We start from the raw sequence: 24,500 nt of genomic DNA on the forward strand, positions 1-24,500 counted from the left end.
TTTTGTTAAATATTTCCCAGTTACTTTTTAATCTAATTTACGCCACACTTTGTAGTTTTGTGAGCTGCATTTTTTACACATCTGTCATAGGAAGTAAGACACTGCACTTGAAATGAAAAAGATTTCATTTCAAATCTACCATATATAATATAAAATAATTATTAATAATAATAAGTAATAATAACATTTAAATATAAATGGCTCATTTGATCTTTCCTCTATTCTTTTGTTCATCTAACTCTCAATCCTCCTTTGAGATGATCTTTTAAAAAAAAAAAAACCTTATGATATTTCTTGGACCATTGTTGTACTCATTTTTCTGCCGTCACTGGTAAATTTCATGACTAAGCCTCCCTCTGCGATCCAGTCACTAAGCATAGCCTATCAAACTCAGAAAATAGGTTGAGGATTAGAAGATGGGGGAAGATGGAATTTTCTTTCTTATTAAGATATATTTACCATGATTAGGATTGCTAGGTATGAGCAAACCTATGAGTGGTACTTATGAAGAAGGGATTAATTTTTTTACCCTACTCTGTATACTGACTATGGAACTTCATTAATTGTTCCATTTCTGGGATCTTATCATCACCATGTATTCACTGGGGCTTCATTCTTCAAACAAAGAGGCTGACAGAGTGATGGGTATTTAAATTTCTTATCCTGGTACAATTCTTACTTTGCAAATAAATGAAGATATAAAATAAAGATCTGTGGTAATGTCAGTGAATTTTATATTTCATTTAAAAATTACATTTATTTCAAATTATCTGTCCACATTCCTTCTCATATAACAACTGTGTTCACATTTAAAATAATAATGTACAAAATTATTTAAAATCTATTTTAAAATAATTACATCCTGAACATGTGTTTCATATCATAAACATTAATCTGGTATCCTGGGAAAGCATCAAAATTAAGTAAGAATACATTCAGACGTAATTTGACTCCTAAAAAAAATATTCCTTTCTTATATGCAGTAGCATATTATGTTAAAACTGACTTTTAAGTGGAATAAATTAACTCAGGTATTCTGAGCCTGATAATGCTGAAAATAAAAGATTACATAAAATAAAATTATACTTTAAAAAATTATCTTTAATAATCATCCATTTGGAAAATTAAGAGATTAGAATCTTTAATTCAAAGAACAAAATAAATTTAAAATTCAAACTTTCATGGAAAAATAATCCTAGTCTGAATGTTGAAATATTTGTTTTGAAAAATAATATCCTCCTCCTCTGAGTTTTATTTGAACAATATATTTATTTGCCTTGTCAAGAGGACCACAATAATTTTAGTTTCTTCTTCCAATTTGTGATTTGTCCAGGTCCTTCTCTATGAGTATTTTCTTTAGTTATTTTATAAATATTAATTCCTTTTTATTAGAAACTATGGCTTTCTACAAAGCTTGGCTATAATGATGTTACGCACATGTATGTTGAATGTAAATGTCATGTGTTTTGTGTGTTGTAGCAACATAGGGTAAGATCCAAAATTGGATTGGAAAATTTGATCACTAAGCTCTGCCTTAATGACATCCATTAGAAAAGAGTGAAAAAGAACAATTGTGATATGTGAGGCAAATTTTTCACCTTACAAAATTGTTCTGGAGATTGAAAGTTTTCAAATTTCTCACATATAACATAGAACTAAGTTGAAGTTTTAAGAATATTTTTGCATTTAGTATTGATATCATCCAGAGGGAAAAATTAAAAGTAGGCTTAGTTTTTATAATATACCTCATTGGGTCTTACTATTTCACCCTAGAACAGAGGTTTTTAACCTTTTCTGGGTCCTGGACCTCTTTTAGCAGTTCAGAAGCACCTACGAATCTTTTCTGTAAATAGTTTTATTCACATTTGATGACTAAATTTCAGTTAGAGATAAGTAAAAAAATGTTATTAAACAAATCATGATACATGAAAGTGATGGAATAACAGTTCCAAGGCAGAAGAATGGTAAAAGTTAGGAAAGTGAGGTTAAGTGACTTGCCCAAGATCACATGATCTAGGAAGTATCTGGGGGTGAGATTTGAACCCAGGACCTCCTATCTCTAGGCCCTGATCTCTAACCACTGAAGCCCCTAGCTGACCTTGAGAGTAAAATTAATATGGTTCCTCTTTGCTGAATTTAATTCAGTTAAAATATATTTCATGCCCACAAAGTAGCTGGCACTAGGCAAGAAGCAATTCAGTCTTATCTTACAGAGAAAGCAAAGGCTCTCATTTCATAGAGGTTAGAATTTCTCAAAGATGAGACATAAAGAAATTCAAATAGTATGAGGAAAATCAAATAGTGTTCACATTTATTTCAGGAAGTCCTTCTGAATAAAAGAATTCTAAAGATGAACTTTAAATAATGGAAGAAATGTATTTATAAGAAATAAAAGAAGGATATGATGAGGATGATATGAAGGAACTGGGAATATATAAGGAAAATCAGGGAGATTGCTAGCAAATATAGATTTAATTCAATATTTTTTGCAAACAAGCTAGGAAAAAGAAAACATCCATGTGTCAAAAAAGCAAACACCATGATCAAGTGGGGTTTATATGAAAAATGGAAGAATTATTGAACATTGTGAACAGAATTAAAATAATCATATTAAAAATAAAAAAGTTCAAAATATATATCAATAGATGCATGAAAAACCTTTGACAAAGCAAAAGGCTTATGCTAAAAACCCTTAAATTATAAACATAGAAGGAATTTTTTCATGTAGAAAACTTATATCAGGTAGGATATTTATAAAGATAAAAAAATACATAGATAATTCTATTCCTATTTGCTGATGACACCAAGGTTTTTTTCTAAAACCCTAAAGAATTAGCCAAGAAACTAATCAAAGATATTGATAAGTTCAGTAAAGTAACAGGTTATAAAATACATCTACAAAAATCATAGCATTTCTATGAAACAATAACAAAATCCAGGTGGAAATATAGGCATCTCATTGAAGATAACTACAAAACCTATGAAATATCTAGTAGTTAATCTACAAAGCATCCCTAAGGTAAGTATAAATGTAATTATTTAAAAGAACTCTCTAAAGAAATAAAAATAATCATGAGTGGGTTGCCATAATATAATAAAAGTAATGATAATACATAAACTAATTGTTAAGACCAGATCAATTAAACTACCATAATGATACTTTAAAGGGGTATAAAAATGGAAAATTTCATTTGAAAGAACAAGAAATAATGTAGATGGGGGAGTGGAATTGCAAGGGAATAGCACTTCCAAATCTCAAATTATGCTCTAAATTACTGACCATGAAAACTAACTGGTGCTGTTTAAAAAATATAAAGGCAGATCAAAGAAACAATTCACCTAGTATCAGAAACATTCAATAATCCAATGTTCCCCAAACTCCAAAATATAAAAGACTTGGTGAAAAAATCCATATTTGAGAAGAACTACTACAAAAACTAGGAAGCAATTTGGTAGAAAGATTTAAATGAGCATCTTACACTATATACTATGATAAAGTCCAACTGGGTGCATAACCTGTATGTTAACTGTTACAATATTAAGAAAATAAATTAGAAAAAAACCCAGATTTTATACTTTTCACATATGGGGTGAGGAGTAGAATTCTTAACCAAAAAGAGGAAAAGATCAAACAAAAGATAAATAGAAAAAATTGATTATGTGAAATTTAAAAACTTTGGTACACCCAAAGAGATAATGGACACAAAGACTTGTACAAAAATATTCATAGCTGCGCTCTTTGTGGTGGCCCAAAACTGGAAAATGAGGGGATGCCCATCAATTGGGGAATGGCTGAACAAACTGTGGTATATGTTGGTGATGGAGTACTATTGTGCTAAAAGGAATAATAAAGTGGAGAAGTTCCATGGAGACTGGAACAACCTCCAGGAAGTGATGCAGAGCGAGAGGAGCAGAACCAGGAGAACATTGTACACAGAGACAAACACACTGTGGTATCATCGAACGTAATGGACTTCTCCATTAGTGGCGGTGTAATGTCCCTGAACAACTTGCAGGGACCCAGGAGAAAAAAACACCATTCATAAGCAAAGGATAAACTATGGGAGTGGAAACACCGAGAAAAAGCAACTGCCTGAATACAGAGGTTGAGGGGACATGACAGAGGATAGACTCTAAATGAACACTCTAATGCAAATACTATCAACAAAGCAATGGGTTCAAATCAAGAAAACATCTAATGCCCAGTGGACTTACGCGTCGGCTATGGGGGGTGGGGGGGGGAGGAAAAGAAAATGATCTATGTCTTTAACGAATAATGCTTGGAAATGATCAAATAAAATATATTTAAAAAAAAAAAAAGAAGCCAGCTCAGGTGAGAGTCCTGAAAGAATCCTCTTTCCTCAAAATGTTAGAGCACTGTCAGACCTTCTTCTCTTGTGCCCTTTTCCCATTGTGCCTGGAATCAGTTTCTTCTGCACTTGTGCTTACCTTATGTCTTCTGTCAGACTGGGAGCTCCTGGAGGGCAGGGGCTGAAAGAACATCTTCATCTGTATGGGACACACTGCCAAGCCTTTAGAAGTTAATAATAAATGTTTGTAATATTGAAAAAAAAAAAAACTTTGGTACAACCTAAATCAATATCAAATATTTCTGATATGGGTCTGATATCTAAGATATGTAGGTAATTAACACCAATGAATATATAAAACCAAGAGCCATTCCCTCAAATGAAAAAGAGATCAAAGGATATGAGCAAATATTTCTCAAAAGTCTTGGAAGCTATCAATCATAATACTTTTCCAAAAAGTTAAAAAAGAGAGGGGGGATCAAATTAGAATAATACGTAAGTATCACTTCACAACCAGAAATTGTCAAAGATGACAAGTATTATTTATACTATATGGTGCTGTGGAAATTCAGGCATGGAATCAGAAGTGTGAATCAGTACAATATGGAAAGTAATTTAGAATTATATTGTCACAAAGTTGTTGGTAACCTTTATCTTTGAGATCCCAATGCAAGGCATATGCCCAAGAAGGCTAAATACATAAGAGTTCTACACACATTAAAAAAATTTTTTTTTACTGATGATGATGAGTATGATCATTAAAGTATAATTTCATTTTGTCATAACAATAACTCTAGGAGGGAGGTATTATCATTATTCCCGTTTTACAGAAAAGGAAACTTCAGCAAACAAAAACTAAATTACTTGCCCAGTGTCACAGAGCTAGTAATTATTTAAGCACAAATTTGAACTGGTCTTACTAAACCCAAGTCCAGTGGTGCTCTTTCTACTGAACCATTTAGTTGTCTCAGCACTTTTTGTAATAGCAAGAAAGTAGGAACAAAACAGATGCCCATCAAGGATAGTTAAACAAATTATATTACATGAATGCAAAAGAATGTTGTTGTGCCATAAGAAACAATAATCATGAGGAATTCATAGAAGTAGAATTAGACATAAGAATTAATGCAAATGACATAAGCAGAAAAATAATATATATGATGACAATCAAAATATAAATGAAAAAAAGAAAAATAATTTTAAATGAATGCTGGGTAATAATTATAATGACCATGCTTGGCTTGAAGTTTAACCCTATTCTGCATAAGGCGGTAGTAGCAGATGAGGACAGTGTAAAGGCACTCATATGTATGAGTAGTAGTATTATAACTAAAATTGGTATAGGTTTAACAAAGAATTTTCCTCAAGATCAGAGATCACATTATACCCATTTTGTAGATAAAGAAACTGGATTAAAGAGTTGAAATGACTTGCTCAAATTCCAATCCTTTCTCTAATCAGTATTACTTATGCTTGGGGAAAAAATAATTCAATTAAGTTGAAAGCATAAATAAATATAAATAAGGAGAAATCAATGATACAAATTAGTTGAAATAATAATGTACTTTTTAATTTGAAATAAAAGGAAGGAGAATGAGAGATAATGATGAGTGGTTGGAGCAGAGAGATAAGCCAAGATAGACAAAAAATGGAAATTCCTACATTCATTAATATGCTACTTCTGTAAATTGTGCTATCATTAAGATATTCTAATTAATTATGAGAAAAAAATCTTGTCATTCTCTTTCAGAAAACTTGCAAAGTCTACTTTGGTTCTGATCTTGGTTTTTGGGGTCCATTACATTGTATTTGTGTGTCTGCCCCACACTTTCACTGGATTAGGATGGGAGATCCGGATGCACTTTGAACTCTTCTTTAACTCCTTTCAGGTACAAAGTACAGAAAAGTGCTAAGTGTTTGGGTTTTCCTTTCCCCTCTCCTGCCCCAGATTTGACCAATTTCTCTTCCTTTCTTGCCTCTCTTTGACTAATGCATATGCCCCTAATAACTACATAAGGGCATAATGATTTTGCTTCTTAGGTTATAAATTCCATGGCTTATCTGTCCTGGACTATGTTCTTAAGAGTCACTACTCTAGAAGCTTTTTCTCACAAATGAAAACTCAAATTCAGATTGTGTAACAATTGTTTGGTGGAGAATTAATTTGATATTATTGTCAGATTCAACAAAGGTTTAACAATTCCTTTTATCTGGAGAAGTCTAAAAGTTTTCACATAGATTAATATGATTTGATTGTCATAGTACTGCTGTCAGGCAGATATGTGTGCAGGTCAAGATTTTGCTGTTGTTGTCATTGTTGAGTTAGGGTTCAAACCAGTAAATCTCTCTTCTCAAATGCAATTGCACAACATCCCCCCCTTTTTTTAACCCTTACCTTCTGTCTTAGAATCAATATTGTATATTGGTTCCATGGCAAAAGAGCAATAAGTGCCAGGCAGTGGGGGTTGTGATTTGCCCAGGGTCACACAGCTAGAAAGTGTCTGATTTGAACCCAGGATCTCCTGTCTCTGGACCTGGTTCTCAATCCACTGAACAACCAAGCTGTCCCCAAAACATCTATTTTAATCTTAAAGAGAGTTGCATAAGCCACTGAGATCGTGGTGTCAGAGGAAGGATTTGAAAAGAGGTGTCCTGTCCACTAGACTGGCCTGCCTCTGAAAAGCAATATCATCACCATTGCCATTTTATAGGTGGGAAGGCTTAGAAAAGCAGCAGGAGTGATCTGACCAAATTCACATGTGTCGAAAAGTAGAAAAATTGGGATTCCTTCTCAAGTCTCTCATTAAATTCTATGCCTTTTTTTTTCTTTTATGGCACATTGAGTGGTTGAGTGGATTATTGGGTATGCTGAATCTCTCAATTCTGACCTTGGTTCATTATTCCACCAGATTGTTAGGCCCTTCTCAATGCCATTACCAGACTTTTATAAGTAGCTAAGAATTACAAAAAAAAAGTTGATTCACAGATCTTTAGTCATAATACAACTGGGAGTAACAGAAATAAATTTAGAAATTAAATCATAGTTCTATCATTTGTCTTTTTTATTCAGGTATTTATTTAGATCATTAAGGATGGAATAAATGTCCCTAAGAATGAAGAGTGGGACAATGCAAAGAGATCTTGAGTCAAATGATTTGAGTTCAAATTCCAACTCACATTTATTCTATAAACTCTCTAGGCTGTTGAGAGAATTGGACTAAATACCCTCTTTAAGTCCCTTTTAGCTCTAAGTTCATGAGCTCGTGGTCTGGGAAATACTTTGTGAATCATTTTTATATCCTCATCTCAAAGGGGTAATAATTGGTTCCTTCCTGTGAATACTCAAGTACACTAACTTCTTGATTTTTCACTCCACAGGGTTTCTTTGTGTCAATCATCTATTGTTACTGCAACGGAGAGGTAAATTCAAAACAGCTTTCAGTAATAATGTAGCACCATTCAAGCCACCTCAGAAAAGTGACTTAATTTCTCCAATATTATGGGACAGGAGAAAATTAGCAAACACCCTCAGATGCTGATATTCCTTCATGATGGTTATGTGTCAAAAGACTTCAGTCCAAATCCTGGCTCTGACATTTATTACCAATCTAATCCCAAGCAAATCCCAACCTTCCTGGGGTTCAGTTTCCTCATCTGTAAAATGAAAAGATTGGACTATGTGACATCTAATGTCCCTTCTAACTCTCATCCATGAACCTATAATCCCAAATTTGAACAACAGTGGGGCCATCACACTTCTCAAATCCCATTACAATTCAATAACATTTTGATTCAGCAAGCATTTTTAAGTATCTGCTTCATGTAAAAAGCACAGTACTTGGCACTGGAGGAAATGAGTCAAGCATTTATTAATATGATTGTCTAAAGGGAACTTGATTCCTATCCTCTTGGTAGTGGTGTTCAGTCACCTCAGCTGTGTCTGGAGCTTTTCATGACCCCATTTAGAGGGTTTTTTTGGCAAAGATACTGAAGCAGTGTGCCATTTCCTTTTCCAGCTCATTTCATAGATGAGGAAATTGAGGCAAAACGAGTAAAGTGACTTGCCCAAGGTGACACAGCAAGTAACTGTCTGAGGGTGGACTTGAACTCAGGAAGAGTTCAGTCTTCCTGACTCCAAGCCTCAGTACTCTATCCACAGAACCACCTAATTGCCTATGGGATCTAGTAGGTATTTTTAAATACACTGATAATTATAACATCTATATGTAATGTATAATATATAATATAATGCTATAAGCATTAAAGAGATGCAAAGTAGTTGCTGAATTTACCAAATTCATTTTTATTATATCAAATTACCATTTTATTATACCAAAATACCAAATTACCAAATTGATTTGAAACTCTCCAGGAAAATATTAGATAACTTAACTCCAAAAGTATCATAGTTTTCCTTAATGATATCCCATCCACTTAAGCCTAGATTTAAATGCAAATTCTCAAGAGTTTCCAACATGTATTTTAATGAGCAAGAATCCATCACCATGTTAGCTGTTTCTGCTACAAACTGGTGATGGGCCAAGTGTAGGTAGTTTAAGAGTTGCTTAGAAAGCAACAAAAGCTGGTGGCAAATTATGACCTAAGTGTTGTATGGCAGTTCCATTACTGATGATCTAGGTTGTGGTAAGCTACAGACTCTCTCCCCTTGCCAATTACAAATCCGATGTAAGCCCCAGAAAAATAATGATGTAAAAAAAGCCTGACTATGGTTCCCACTGATGTTCATTAGCAGTTTATTCTGGACACAGTCAAGGTTTAGAAATGGACTAGTTTGTGCTGTCTTGAATGGCATCTCACTGACTATCTATGGAGGAGCTTTTGTTTTATACCTTTGAGATATGTGTCTGCATATATGTGTGAGTTTGCTGTCTCATTTGTCATTTTGAACCTGGAGGGAGGAAAGGGCATGGCAAATGTTATTTCAAATGTTATTGGTTTTCATGAGCACTTTAAGAATGGGGTGTACCCTGTTTCCCTCTTCTAGAATGCCACATCAGTCCTTGCCTGGAGAACAACCATGATGAAACAAAATCAGAAATCTGAGGATAAGTTCGAACCCAATGAAATCAATTTCTCATTGATTGCTATTTTTAACACATTCCTTCTTTCTCCCTTTTTTCCCTTCTGCTGTATTCTGAGGGAAGTATTTTTCGTAATTCTAGCTAAAGACTACCCCCATAGCTTCTACTCATAGTGGGCACTGAGTTCATATTATTTCAGGTGTTTGCCTTTCTCTACCAATAAGCAATTTCTACTTGACTTTATACCAACTTTTGGCAAAGAACTTCAAGTGGTCAAATACTCTTAAAATGAGTTTATAATTTTTTATTTATGATTTTTAAAAATATAATAAAAATTATTTTGCTTCAGGTCCAAGCTGAAATCAAGAAGACATGGACCAGATGGAATCTGGCTGTTGACTGGAAAAGGACAACTCCATGTGGCAACTATAGATACGGCTCTGTCCTCACCAACATGACTCATAGTACCAGCAGCCAGTCTCAGATGGTGGCAAGTGCCCGCCTGGTGCTGATCTCTGGCAAAGTTTCTAGGAATGTCAGCAAACCGCCTGATAGCCATGTGAATTTACCAGGCTATGTCAGGAGCAACTCAGAACAGGACTGTCTTCATCAATGGATCCATGAGGAACCTAATGAAAATGAAGAGAAGCAAGTGGATGCTATATCACTGAAGGAGTGTTTGAAGCCAGGTGCAACTATCATAGATCCTGAGGGAAACAAAGGTGAAACTGAAGATGCCGTCTGAACTACATGCTTGACATCTGTCTGGTATTAATGATATTACTTGATTTTACTTTGAGAGGGGAAATTATAGCAATTTCCCCTTGAATCAAATTTGCTGACAGTTTGATGGAAAAATATTAATCCAAAGAGTTACTCACTATTTTGAACTGGATTTAACATGAGGGCACGAAGTGAAAATTATGAGTAAAATAATCATTTTGACATTAAATTCTCTTCAGTCTGTAAGAATGTAGGATGTACTTAACATGTGTGTAGATTTCTATGACTGTGATGTGAAAAGCTGTCATTGGATTGATTTAGTCCCTGCCAGGAAAAGATCACCTAAAATAGATGATTTTCAAGCTCAGTCTAAAACTAAGAGAGTGCAGACCAGATGGAATCTGCCCAGAGCACATTTTTGCCCCTTAAAATTTTTGTGTCTTCTCTCAATCCCTTTATTAAGCTTTTACCATTGTCCTCATCTAAGCTATACAACATCTGAGCTATAAGAGGATAGAAAAATATTTTTAAAGATCAAAGATCTAAGAAGATGAAGAGTAAATGAGCAAATGAATTTGCTGAGCTTTGGGGAAGCAAAAAAAATGATGGTAAACTTTCTTTCTAGGAATAAAGGAAAACTGTTTCAAAGTTTGTGCAGAATATAACTTCTTACTGCATGATTCTTCTGCAAGCCAGCAAGAGCCCACTTTTTTGTGCTCCACTCCAAACCATGACATTGGATAGGGCTCTCGCAGTCCATGGAAAGTTTTGGAAGCTGACACTAGAAATGATCATTTGTCTTTGTACTCGGTTGTACTGCTTCAGTGGCTTTTCCTGAACCTGCTCTGTTACTGAATATTGTTAAATGTCATGTGGAGAAATTAAAAGCTCATTTCTCTCTCCTTTTGTGTCCTCTTCTTTAACTTATTTGAAGTCCCACTGCTTCTTCCATTTTTCCTTCTTGGGATTCTTAGGCATTAAATTCTCTTGAAGGTGCTTTTATTTATCTTTAATCTCAGAGGGCTTTCTCCTGTTTAGCTGTCTTTCACTTTAAGCCATGACTAAAATACAATATTTAGAGATTGATATTATTTGGACCTAACAAAAGTCCACCCAGACTGTAATTCCTGCATGCACCCCACAAAGTCAACTGATATTCATGAACTTCAGGCCTGAGGCTTTAGGCTGAATGATGGTCACAAAGAAAATAAAAACAAAAAACAGAAAATATACTCCCCATCTGAATGTATCTTATATTGAAAAACTTGAAAACAATTGGAAAGCAATGGGTCAACAGCCTTTATTAATTACTTAATGTGTTCCAGATACATGGCAAGAGCTGCTCAAGAAATATCAGCATAGCAAAAGTAAAATAAAGATGTTTAAGCTAAATAACAAGATTGATATCACTGTAATAAGTTGTCAATAAATACATGTGAAGACTAGAAAGCCATAATATATAGTACCATTTCCACATTTCTCTGATTATGTTCCAGATAGCATTGGTCACTAATATGCTGTCACCCACACACAATAGACCCTTGTTTTAGCCAGATGCTGTGAGATATCAGATGATCAGGATTCTAGTTCAGCTTCATTAGTAACTAGGTATCTAGCCTAATTGATTCACTCAACTGTCCCCACTGTTTCAGTTTATCTATCTATGAAATGGGGTAACCTGCCTTTATCATAAATATTCTAGGATGAATAAAACAGTAGAAAAAAATGTTTTACAAAACAAAAGCACTGTAAAATATAGTTTTTTGTTATTTTATTTTTAAATTCAACTTTTACTTTTTCAGATTATAACTATATGGGTCCCATTGATCAAATACATATAGATCCCAAATTTGATTCTAAATCCACAGTTATTTATGATATCCAACTGGTGAGTAATGAACCAATCTAGATGCCAAGGTTATTTTAACTTTACTTCAGAATTCTTCCAACATTTCAACTACTCTGAAATGCCTACAAACCAGCTTGCCTAATTTTCTTAGAAGAGATGAAAAAGTTTTTTTCATGTAATTTGGGGAAAATAAAATATTATTTTTTTAAAAAGATGAAATGAAATGAAAAAATAAAGTTTTATGATGTTTCCATTAAACTATGGACTTTATGTAGAAATGTCAATAAATTCCACCTCTTTATAAGTTTTAGCAAAAAGATGAAAAATGTCAACTCTATTAGCCAATATGTAATAGTTTATTGTTATAGCTTAATCCTAAGAATTCTTTCCAAATATTCTTAGGAATTGGTGTCCTGTCATATTTGCTTAAAAGTCCTTTATAAAGTCCTTAGTACAAGTATTTTTCAGGGAGTAGTTATATTTAATTTGAACTTGGAATAAGTGTCCTAAGAAATTGTCTGTAATTCTCTAATGAGCAGATTTGAACTCAAATAGCCTTGAAGGGAAATAAGAAGACACACTGTACTGTTTTATAGTAACATTTCAAGTCTCCAATTCCAATTTTTGAAACTAGGATGTTTCTGAAATGTTTCTTTTCAAAGCAACAGACTATCAGCCTTTGGGAAATATGACAGATGCTAAATGCTAGTGACCCAGAATGACTACTAAAAGTCAATCAAAGCAGACCAGCTTTGAATGTTTCCTTTATAAGTTTGTTTACATGAATATTCCATTTGAATACTGCTTTTTTGCATCAGTCAAAAGACTGGCATCACTAATAGTACAATTTCCCATTACCTACTGCCAACAAGAATAGTAAACTGATTTTGACCAGACTGCTTTCATTAAAGCTCTTATATTTGAGTCCCTAATTATTCTTTACTTTGGGAATAATATAGGACCAACAGAGCTTGGCAAGCAGTAGTGATGTTTGCTCCATAGGCTCTGATGTCCATGAACTGTTGTTGCATGGCATTTGCCTGAGAGTATTGGATTCCCTAAACCTCTCAAAACAAATTGCACATCCACAAGTAATCAGTGATGTATAATTTCTTCTTAGGGATGCTATTCCAAATAGTATTCTATTTGTGTAGGACTTCCCTTGGAAATCTGTATGTAGTTCTGACATGTGGAGAATTCTAATAACCATACATTGCTAAATCCTGTATCAGTGGTTTGCTTAGTTACTTCTATGGAAAGTCAGTTTTCCCTGTTGTTCTCAACATTTCAGTTTGCATATGCATATGCATGGCATGGCATGGCATGCAGAGGTAGTCCAAACTGGGAGTGACTTGTACCTCTCTATTCTTCCTAATAATTACTGTATTCTAGCAATATACTTCAGAAGAAAATGTTCACTTTCTCAAAGTAGCGTGTACACAGGTTAAATAAGGGATGTAAGAGGTATTTTCTTATTTTTGTAAGATAGTCTCTAGGGTTAATTCTTGAACTAGTGAAGTCCCTTGAAGGCAACTACTATTCTATAAAGGATCCAGGGTAATCCTGAGAAGCCACGTTTCTAGGATTGTGACTCAAAAGTTCCTACCAATATGCTTCCCATTCATTTTAGTCAGTATGACTTTAATGAGCTTCTAGCAAAAGGTATTGATTAAAGTGGCATTGCTCAAATAATTTCTATAAAACATTCTCCCAAAACCTTGCATAAATTTTCCCCAAATACCGAGTCTATGGAAAGATGGTACACCAAATAATGACATGTAGAAAACACACATGTGTGGCAGTAAAATACCTACAGGTTCCTGTCCATGGAAGCCAATTTGTGGTTTACTTAATCAATATACTACTCACAAGCATTATTCCTCTAATGAGTTTGACACCACTGGTCTACACAATAACTAAAATTCTTTCTACTACTAAATCTAATGGAAATAATAATGACATATTGGTGCCTTTGTTGATTGGTCAATAGAAGCAGAGAGGTATGTTTTGATAGTGGAGACAGTAAGGAAAGATCTGGAGAACTAGATGAAGTAAAGAATTACAGTAAAAACCTTGGTTGGATAATGGGGTAACATAAATCTAGGAAAAATGAGAAGAATCACAAAAGGCAGAAACAAGGATAGGAAGAATGAAACAAGTCAACACCATCCCTAACAAGATTTTTCCAATACCCAGTTCTCATTCCCAGGCAGAAAAAAAAATGAGACACATCAAGGGAAAAAAATCTTTGTAATACATTTCTCTCAAAATAATTTGTTTTCCAGGATATATGGATAACTAATAGATCTATAAATAGATGGATAGAGATAGATAGACAGACAGACAGACAGATAGACAGATGGATGGATGGACGAATGGATGGATGGATAATAATCATTCCCAAAAAATAAATGGTGAAAGGATATGAATGGTTCTCAAAAGAATGCAAACTATTGACAAAGATATTAAGGAATGCTCCAAAACACTAATAATAAGGTAATTACAACTCAGAATAACCCTGAAGTTTTGCCTTATCCCCAGTAAATTTGCAAAGATTTGAAAAGATAGAAATAGACAATGTTGGAAAAGTTGTAGAGAAGCGCGCTAGTACATTATTGTTGGTTAAAAAACAATTTGGAATTATACAATTGAGGTTACAAAAATTCCCATATTCTGATTCATAGATTCTACTATTAAGCATTATACTCCAAAGAGATCATTGATAAGAAGGAAGTCCTCATAGACAAAAAAAATTGATATAGCAGCCCTTTTTATGGTCAGGAGAAATGCCAACAAAGCAATTGCCCATTGGTTGGAGAATGTCTAAGCAAACTGTGGCAAATTAAAAGAATGGAATGGAGCACTTATTCTGTTATAAGAAATGACCATGGTGAATAAAGAAATTAATTAAAAGAATTACATAGGTACAAAGTGAAGTACAAAGAAAAATTTTGAAAACAATATCAAAACAATCAAAAACGAACACTGAAGAATTATAAAGGATATGTACAACCTCAAAGAAGGTTCTCCCACTGGGCAAAGGTGGGAGGTTCATAGATGTAGAATACTGCATATATTTTCAGACCTTTTTATGTAATGATCATCTGGATGACTTTTTTTCCTTTCTCTTTTTTTCACTTTAAAAATATTCTTTCTTAAATGTAATATCTCTCTTGGAAGGGAAAGGAGGCGATACTGGGAGAAATATCAAAATAAAAAAGACATCAATAAAATCTATATTAAAAAGAAATTGTTAAAAAAAAGATGAAGCCATTTCCCCCACTAATTTCCCATATTTTTTAATTCTCTAAATTTCTAATTTTGTCCCCCTTTATGATTAGAATTGTTTAACATTTAAAGCGGAAATAACAAATAGCTTAAAACGTTTTATCTGTATATATTCTGATTTTTATTTTTGTTGGGAAATGACAATATTTTTGCTTCATATCAAAGTCTTATATAGCAGCTACTAACATCTTCATGTAAGGTGATGTAATATCATGTGATAAACCATTCTACATTCTTCCTTAATACCCTACTAAAGTCCATAGGCTATATAAGTTGCTGTTACACACATAGACACACACATTATTACTACATCATTAAGTTACCATTGCACTGAAAAACTGAAAATTGGGAGTTGGAGGTTTTCTCAAGAATTAAATGGACAAACCCATTATTTTCTTGTGATGACTTTTTGCAATAACTTTGCCTCCTCTTTCTTTTGCCTGTCATCTCTAGTAACATAGATAAAACATTTCAAATCTTATTGTCACATTGCCTAACCAGGTTTTTTCCCCATTTGCCCTAATATTTTGGTAATAACGTCACTGAAAGAGCTTATCTTTTAATGAACCTAGGATTACTTACCCACTACGACATTTGAAGATAACTTTATATAGCTCTGCATTTAAATCAAAGGCTACCTTGCTTCTCCATTGCTGAAAATATACAAAACAATAGATGTTTTAAGGATGGTGAAGAGTCCGGAATACATAGAATTTGTCTCATTATTAATTTATAATTAAGTATTTAGATCAACAGTCTTATAGACTTTTTACAGCCTACCTTTTAGATGAAAATGTATATGAATTTTTCCTATGAAGCCAAGTATTTTGTTTTTTTCCTGTTTTTTCCTCCTAATACTTTACCCACAGAACAAATAATTATCTACCAATGGCACTCTATAACTACCAAAGAGTGGTAACAGCCTAAGATATAAAAGCTCCCAACCCAATCTAATGCATTCCTGGTATCATGGTGGAAATATGACTGCTAGAGACTGAATACTGCCACCAGAATTTGCAAAGCATTGATTTTCAGACAGAGTAACTGAATTATTCTTTGGAATGGGCCGATTTCCCTTCACTGAAATCCTGTTCTGTTGCCTCATTGGCTAAATCAATGGAACACAAGAGTTATATTTTCTGTTAAGTTGAAAGGTAGCTTCATTTATAGAGCTGGTGGATTGTCTTTTCCTAGAATAACCTTCACTAAGAAAATAAAGTCTCATCACCAGATCGGCCAAAGGATAATGAATTTTTCTAGTACAATAGTTCTGGAAGACATCATCTAGTACATAAGAGAGAATTATGATCTACATCCATAGAATAACTATACCAATGAAATTATAGATACTTGGAGAATTGATATCCTGACACCAGGAAGCATTATTTGACTTTTAGAGCTAGGAAATCTATTTTAATAATTGACAGTAAGATATCAATGTCAAAATTAATTTGGATACTAGACCAGACTTCATCTATGTTTCACCTTCCAGAAAATGTAAATATGCATGTGTATATAACATAGTTTTCACCTAAAATGATTTATACTCTGGAATAAATATCAAATACTCTCCCCTACAGCCTATAATACTTCCTGAGAACTGCTGAACCAAATCAAAATGTAACTAGGAAATATTTAACAACATAAGTGAAAATACAACATAAATAAGATTAATGTGATTTTCTAAATCAATATGGGGACAGCAGGGAATCCTCATATGGGGTTTAGTGGACCCCTTTTCACTTTGAGATGGACAGCACTACTCTAGAGCAATTTGGTTTATATTCGAATGACCTCTTCAGGTAGTTTATTAGCCTTTAAAAATCATTTTGCCTGAGAGCCCTTTAACTCTTCCTTAGTATTAATCCCACTAATAACTAACTACTCTGCATTTATTTTGTATATACTGATTTATGTATGCTTTCTCATTTATAATTTGTGTGGCAGAGGACAAGTCATAGGACATCTCTTAACCTCATATGAATCTTCCCCAAATGAAAGGTATAATTTGTCTACTGGATATTTGTGATGATCAAATAAAATAACATTTGTAAAGTACTTACATAGTACCTGGCACATAGTAGATGCTATATGGACAATTATGCCCCCCTAAAGCCCAGATGGAACTGGGTTCTGGTAAATGTTTAACAGATGGCCCTTCAATATAGATAGAAAGATATATGTATATATGCATAACTATATAAATATTTAGAGGGAGTACTTTTCATTTTAATTATACTATTAAGAGTGTCTGCATCATTTTCTAATTTCCACCATGACCAACAGAAGCCCAAGGAAAGAATCAATAATGAGAGCCACACCACATAAACTTCAATATAGTATGGCAAGATGAATATGAAGTTCATTTGAAAATAAAAAGACCCATCACTTAGCCAATGAAATTCTTTTGTAAATAATTGTCAATAAGGCAGTTGTTGTTGTTCAGTCATTTCATGTCCAACTTTTCATGAGCCCATTTGAGGTTTTCTTGGCAAGGATACTAGAGTGGTTTGTCATTTCCTTCTCCAGCTTGTTTTGCAGAAGAAGAAACTGAGGCAAACAGGGTTAAGTGACTTGTCCATGGTCACATAGTAAGTATCTGAGACCAGATTTGAACTCAAAAAGATGTCTTCCTGACTCTAGACCTGGCATTCTATCCATTGTACCACCTAGCTGCCCCTACAACAGCAATAACAAATGTTCTGATCAATTTCCAATAGAGATAGGCAAAGAAAAAACTCACTTTCTGTGAAAGTACCTCTCTTCCCATTTTTGGCATGCCTATTCAATTTTTATATCCCATATTGTGCATATACATATTGCAGGCTATATGTGTGTACATGTATGTATGTACACATAGCACATATACTTGGAGAAACAAAATGTATGTATTTCATTGTATGTATACTGCATGTACATCAATAATATTTATATACTATGTCCTAGTAATATGTATGTATTTATCTATAATATACTATATATGTATATAGATTCTATACTCTGTATTAGAGAATTTATATATATAAATATAGTGAATATACATATATAGAATACATATAATAGTATTTAGATTCTACATATGCATATTATGCATATGTATACATGCATATATATGCATATGCATACATGTTAGATATGTAGACATATACACACATATGTTTAGAAACATATGTACAAATGGGTATCCCTTCCACATCACAGAAGTTGAGGACAAGATGCCCCTGCTAGCTGAAAAATCTATATAGAATTTTGGGTCTTCTTTTCATAATAGAGAAATCTGATTTTTTTCCTTTTACTCTTATGGGGTATTTATAGTACCTTTCATATATTTATGAGCTATTAAACTTTTTAAGACACCTTTAATTTTTTAGTGTATCATCTGATAGCTTTTACATTTCTTTTCATACATTTTAACTTTTTCCTTAGTTTAACTAAAGTGTATATATTTATGGTATTAAAATCTATGTTGCTATAATATAACATTAAACACATTTCTGAGTTTTGAAGCTTTTTCTGGGTTATCTGCTAGTCTTCCCATGTCATCTACAGCTTCTGAAAAACTCCCCCAAATTCCCATCTAATTGATTATGGCAACTTGAGATATATCAAACCACAATGAGAGGAGGCAGCTGAGTAGCTCAGTGGATTGAGAGCCAGGCCTAGAGACAGGAGGTCCTAGGTTCAAATCTGGTTCAAATCTCAGACCCTTCCCAGCTATGTGACCCTGGGTAAGTCACTTGACCCCCATTGCCTAGCCCTTACCACTCTTCTGCCTTGGAGCCAATATACAGTATTAATTCTAAGATGGAAGGTAAGGGTTAAAAAAAAAACCCACAATGAGGAAAGTTGCAATGTGGAAGGGACACCTATATAAATATGTATAATTATATTCTATATACATATAACATATTACATTGCTATATATTGCACATAAGCACAAAAAAGTCTTGCTAATTTGGTGGTTATTTCCTTGTTTTTCTTTCATCATTGTGAAACTATGTATTATTTTTAATAATTTTTGTATAAGATTGGGCAGTATCTGTTGTCAGATATGGATGAAATCATTCTAAATCATTTTCCCTTGCTTACATACAAGCATTTGTTTAAATGTTCTTGTTTGAAATGTTTCCTATAACTATCCAGTAACTATGGACAAACAACATACTGTTCTAGTCTGTGAAGAAGTCTGAATTCATAAGATGAATTAAGTCTGGGTCAGATACAGTGCTTTAATAATTGCAGGTGACCCTCTCTCCTCCTGGGAGCTGCCAAAAGGAAGTCAATTAAAAATGACTTAAGGCAGGCTCTTATTTAATAAAGAAGGATGGAATCAGATTTTTTCATAGTGAATGAAAAGGCAGGTGAACATAGGGGATAGAGTGTTGCCCTGCGAATCAGAAAGACTTGGGTTCCAGTCCTGGCTCTGCCATATACTGGCTTTTTGACCTTGCACAATCCTTATAACCTCTCAATGTCTCAGGCAACTAAATCTCTAAGGCTATAAGTTACATTGAAGGTACATTGAGGAAGAAAGGCCCTTATCAGATGTTCTCTATGTTAATAAATTCCATACTAATAAAATCACCCATTAAAAAAAAATAGTACAAGGCAGCTATGTGCCTCGGTGAATTGAAAGCCAGGTCTAGACACAGGAGGTCCAGAGTTCAAATTTGACCTTTGGTACTTCCTGTTTTTGTGACCATGGACAAGTCTCTTAATTCCCGATGCCTAAATGTTACCACTCTTCTGCCTTAGAACCAACACATAGTATTGGTAAGGGTTTAAAAAAATAGATTAACTTGTAATTGAAATGAGAGTGATATCTGCTCTGTTTGAGGAGATAGAATATGCTATTAATGAGTTGTTTTTTCCTTAAATCTTATTATTTAACTGCACAAAAGGAGGCAGATGCACTTAAGAGACAGGCAGTGATTGGGGGACTGTCATAAAAGCAAATTAATTCCTTCCCTATATATTATAAGGATGATATTAGAAATTGGGTCTTGTTACATTAGTTTAGAGATAGGAAGTAGAAAAGCTGGCTTGAGAAAGAATTGGAGTTTCAAACAGAGCTGAGTCAGTGTCAGTTTCAAGATTTTCTGTGTGGAGGTTGGTCTCAGGCAGTTGGCAGAGTCACTCAGAGACTCTCTGAGGGCTTGAAGGAAGTAACATCATTATGCGTGTCTGTCTGTCTGTCTCTCTCTCTCTGTCTCTGTCTCTCTCTCTCTGATAGGAGGAAAGAAGGGAAAGACCCAAAAGAGTTTAATGTTTTCTTTTTCCAACTAGAGAAACATTATTGACTATCAATTACTGTTTTTATAGATTATTTTAACTCTGAGAAGACCAAAGAAGACCTGGTTGTTGGTTTGGACTCTGAGTCAGCTAAGGCTCAGAGCCCTAACTTGATTCTTGTTGAGACTCAACCAGCTAACCTTTGCTATTTTTATAACTTGGAGGCAAATTTTTTTTTTAATCCCTTACCTTCCATCTTGGAGTCAATACTGTGTATTGGCTCCAAGGCAGAAGAGTGGTAATGACTAGGCAATGGGGGTTAAGTGACTTGCTCAGGGTCACACAGCTGGGAAATGGCTGAGGCCAGATTTGAACCTAGGACCTCCCATCTCTAGGCCTGGTTCTCAATCCACTGAGCTACCCAGCTGCCCCCTTGGAGGCAAAGTTAAGAATGATAAGGATAATAGTGTTAGTTTATTTAGAATAGGGAAAATTTGGGTTAGTCAGATCAGGAAGGATCAATGTAGCCTGTGTACATAGGAGAAGCAGTTCCTTGTAGAACCAGGGAGTTTTATTTGGGTGGAGTTAGAATCCCTTAAAATCCTTTTTTATCCTTATATTTTAATAAATAATTTATTTTTATATAGCAAGAGTCTCCATAGCCTCCTTGCACCTGGCCCTGAAGAGAAGTTCACTTATGAGTTTCACTTCACTTATATAAACTGAGGATACTGTGGAAAGGAAATAAGACTGACAGTTTGTGGGGGATGGGGCCAACTGGGATGGCACTTGGGTCTGGTGACTAGCTCTTCCTTCCTGCAGGCTGGGGACTGGCTTCCGGGTGTGGGAGAGAGGAGCTTGTTCAGCCCAGTCTGGAGTGGCATGCTCTTCTTGGTTCAGCCCAAAGACAAGGCTTCTAAAGGTTAGAATTGCTCTTGTTTGCTTTCTGTCTACTGCTAAGATTCTGAATTAGAACAACGAGAGTAGACAGGAGTGGGACAAGCTCTCCGCCAGCCTCTGGGGCCTGGCCTCAGGTCTGAAACTGAGAAAAACTCCAATCCCAACTAGTTATTAAACATTATATTATTTGAATACGCAGTCAGATAAGTGGACTATCTTTACTGATCATAGAGGGAGCTGAACTTCAGTTTCAGTCATTCAAAGACAAACTGTCCTTATTGGACCCCTGCTGTTTCCTCCAGCAGGGGGCATCTCCCTCCCTTGCCTCACCAAGCAGTGTTCCCTCTCTCCCCTCAACTACTCCATACCCATACAAACCTCCTTTTATCTCCCTTTTTCCCAATCCTATTTCCTTTCCCAATAAATATTATAGTTTTTGGCAGAGCCAGCTGGGTTTTCCAACCTATTTTGTTAAGAATTTGGGAAAAAGAAGGCAATTGGAGGTTTCAGAGAAGTTGGGCCTGCATACATTTCAAAAGCCTGTGTCTTTGGGCTGAACCAAGAAGAGCATGCCACTCCAGACTGGGCTGAACAAGCTCCTCTCTCCTCCGACACCCAGAAGCCAGTCCCCAGCCGGCAGGAAGGAAGAGCTAGTCACCAGACCCAACTGCCACTCCCAGTTGGCCCCATTCCCCCACAAACTGTCAGTCTTATTTCCTTTCCACAATACTTTGTGAACTCTGCAAGCAGAGTATGAAAATCAGGTTATAAAGCAATAATCAATCCACTGCCTATTAGTTTTACAATGTAAAGGTCCTTTTGGCCTCTGTAGCTTGGGGCATCATCTTTTGGTTTCATGTGGATTGGGTCCAGCCAAACAGAGGTTGATCTCTGAAGAGAAGCACATGACCAAGAGTGAGGTTTCTGAATAGAACTTAAATGGGTATGAAAATAGAATTTGCATCATTACTACTATCACAGCAAATATAAGTCCTTATTGTATACATGGTCCTATGATTTTGTTTAGTTCATTCATCAGCTGATCTTTATGTTGTACAGCCAAAGTGTTCCTCTAAATGTCATGCAACTACATTCCTTAGACTTTCACCTTTTATGTTTACCAAGTTCTAGATCAGTGTTAACAGAATACACTTTTTATTTTTTATCTCCTTCATTAAGAAACTGCCATCTCTTTGAGCATGAACATTGTCAGGTTATCCCAGCTGGCATTTTCAGGTGTGTGATATAATGGGCAAAGAACCAAACCAAAACAGATGAACAGGCAGAGAAAAACTGACAAAGGCAAGAAAATATTTAGAAATCTGAGTGGAGGAAATAGCTTAGGTTTGCCACCCTGGGAAGTCCCGTTGGCTGAAATCCTACTCCAACATGTGTACTTTTTGAAGTCTACTCCCACAGTTATCTCCTAATGTCATGGACTTCCATTTTAGTTCTTGGAACAGGCCAGTGAATAAGCCTTTTGTCATCCCCTCTGAATAACAAGAGCCCTAATAATAATAGAAAATTCATAATGTTTATCAAATGAAGTATGATCCTTGTACATAAGACCATAAGATTGACTTCAGCCTACATTAATCAAAATCGCTGCATCTATTTGGAAATTAATTTTAGAGGGAAAATTTTGAATTTAAATCCTCAGAAATATTGCAAATGATAACTTTTCTTCTGCTATTATCATTGTCTAAATCATTTTCCTATGGCCATGTGCTCTATTCACTTATTCAACAAGAATTTAAGTCTTGCTTTACACAAGACACTGTTTAGTATCTTAATTACAAGCAGGAAATAAAAAATATTCCCTACCCTCAAGGAACTTACATTCCACAACATTTAAAGTGATGTCAGTGCAAGAGAATTGAAGGAGGGAGAGAACATTGGCTGTTTAAAAAAAAAAAGCTTTCACATGGCACCTGAATTGAGCCTTAAAGAAAGCTAAAGCTTCTAAAAGGCACCAAAGAGAATTATATTTCCATCTATTTCTTCAAATCCATTGGTTCCCACAGCTCCACGATTTCTCAGTACCCAAAACACATGACTCATATTTGTACTCATCTCCAGAGCCCTAATCCTACCCCAACATTACCTGACAGTCTACTATATATATATATGTATATATATATAGGCAAACCCCTTGTTTCCTTCAGTTCTTTTTGGACTATGTCCTTTATCCAGGTGACCAACTTCTCTTCCTCCAGTCACTTAATAGTAAATTGTGTCCTCCTTCCCTTACATATTCATAGAAGAGGCAGTGCAAGTATTTGCCTTTAAGGGCTCTGCATAATACAAGCACTAGAAGTTTACTTTTATATGTTTTTATGTCCTTTTTATGTTAGGCAATAAATATTAAGTACTTGCTACTATATATAGTAATATGATAGTAATATAATATAGCATATATATATATATACATATATATAAAGTATAGTAATACAATACTTACTACAAGTATTAAGCATTTATTATGTGCCAGGCACTATGCTAAGCATGTGATGCAAAGAAAGGCAAAGACAGCCTCTGCCCTCAAGTTCATAGTCTTAATGTTTTGTGTCTATTATATGAATTCTTTTTTTAAAAAACCCTTACCTTCCATCTTAGAATCAATACTATGTATTGGTTTTAAGGCAGAAGAGTGGTAAGGGATAGGCAATGAGGGTTAAGTGACTTGCCCAGGGTCACACAGCTAGGAAGTATCTGAGGCCAGATTTGAACTCCTATCTCTGGGTCTGGCTCACAATCCATTGAGCTACCCAGCTGCTACCTGTCATATAAATTCTTAGTAGGGATTAAATATTACACACATATATCCACACTATGCAGTGAGAGAACCAGGATAAGTATAGTTAATTAAGCACTCAGGTCACTTATCATAAGCATCATCAAACACCAGAAGGTATTCTGGGCTATCAGCCTAGCCTCCACGGCTCCCTAAGGATCCACGAAAACTTCTGAAATTGCCTCTTTTGTGTGTTGACACAGATTCTTTCTCCTAGGTATGTTTTACCCAATCACATCACATTCTACTCTTCCTTAATTACTCTCTTGCTCAAGTCCCTAATTATGAACCTCATTGACTCAGTTACAAAGGGATTGTCTAAAACTTTAATCAGAATATTGAGAATGAAGTGATATTATTGC

At 34.7% G+C, this 24,500-nt stretch overlaps 1 protein-coding gene and 1 long non-coding RNA gene across 5 annotated transcripts in view; one reads left to right on the forward strand and one right to left on the reverse strand.

Annotated features, from left to right (window-relative positions):
• Nucleotides 1–10,977, forward strand: part of PTH2R (parathyroid hormone 2 receptor) — a 153,563-nt gene extending 142,586 nt beyond the window's left edge. For 2 of the 4 annotated variants that reach the window (XM_007501826.3, XM_001369519.4), the window contains 3 exons: nt 6,061–6,199; nt 7,689–7,730; nt 9,702–10,977. In XM_007501826.3, coding sequence (XP_007501888.1) covers nt 6,061–6,199; nt 7,689–7,730; nt 9,702–10,097 — 577 coding nt within the window. In that variant the 3' untranslated portion in view covers nt 10,098–10,977. Of the gene's footprint in view, nt 1–6,060; nt 6,200–7,688; nt 7,731–9,315 lie in introns of all 4 variants that reach the window. The other 2 variants (XM_056807773.1, XM_007501827.3) reach the window with 2 other exon arrangements.
• The window catches only part of LOC103106632 (uncharacterized), a 212,385-nt gene that overhangs the window by 69,553 nt on the left and 118,332 nt on the right, over nt 1–24,500 (reverse strand). Inside the window, exon 3 of the long non-coding RNA XR_008914074.1 lies at nt 15,795–15,865. This is a non-coding gene — a long non-coding RNA (uncharacterized LOC103106632). The remainder of the gene's footprint in view (nt 1–15,794; nt 15,866–24,500) is intronic.

Source organism: Monodelphis domestica, chromosome 8, assembly GCF_027887165.1.
Source record: "Monodelphis domestica isolate mMonDom1 chromosome 8, mMonDom1.pri, whole genome shotgun sequence".
Lineage (NCBI taxonomy): Eukaryota > Metazoa > Chordata > Mammalia > Didelphimorphia > Didelphidae > Monodelphis > Monodelphis domestica.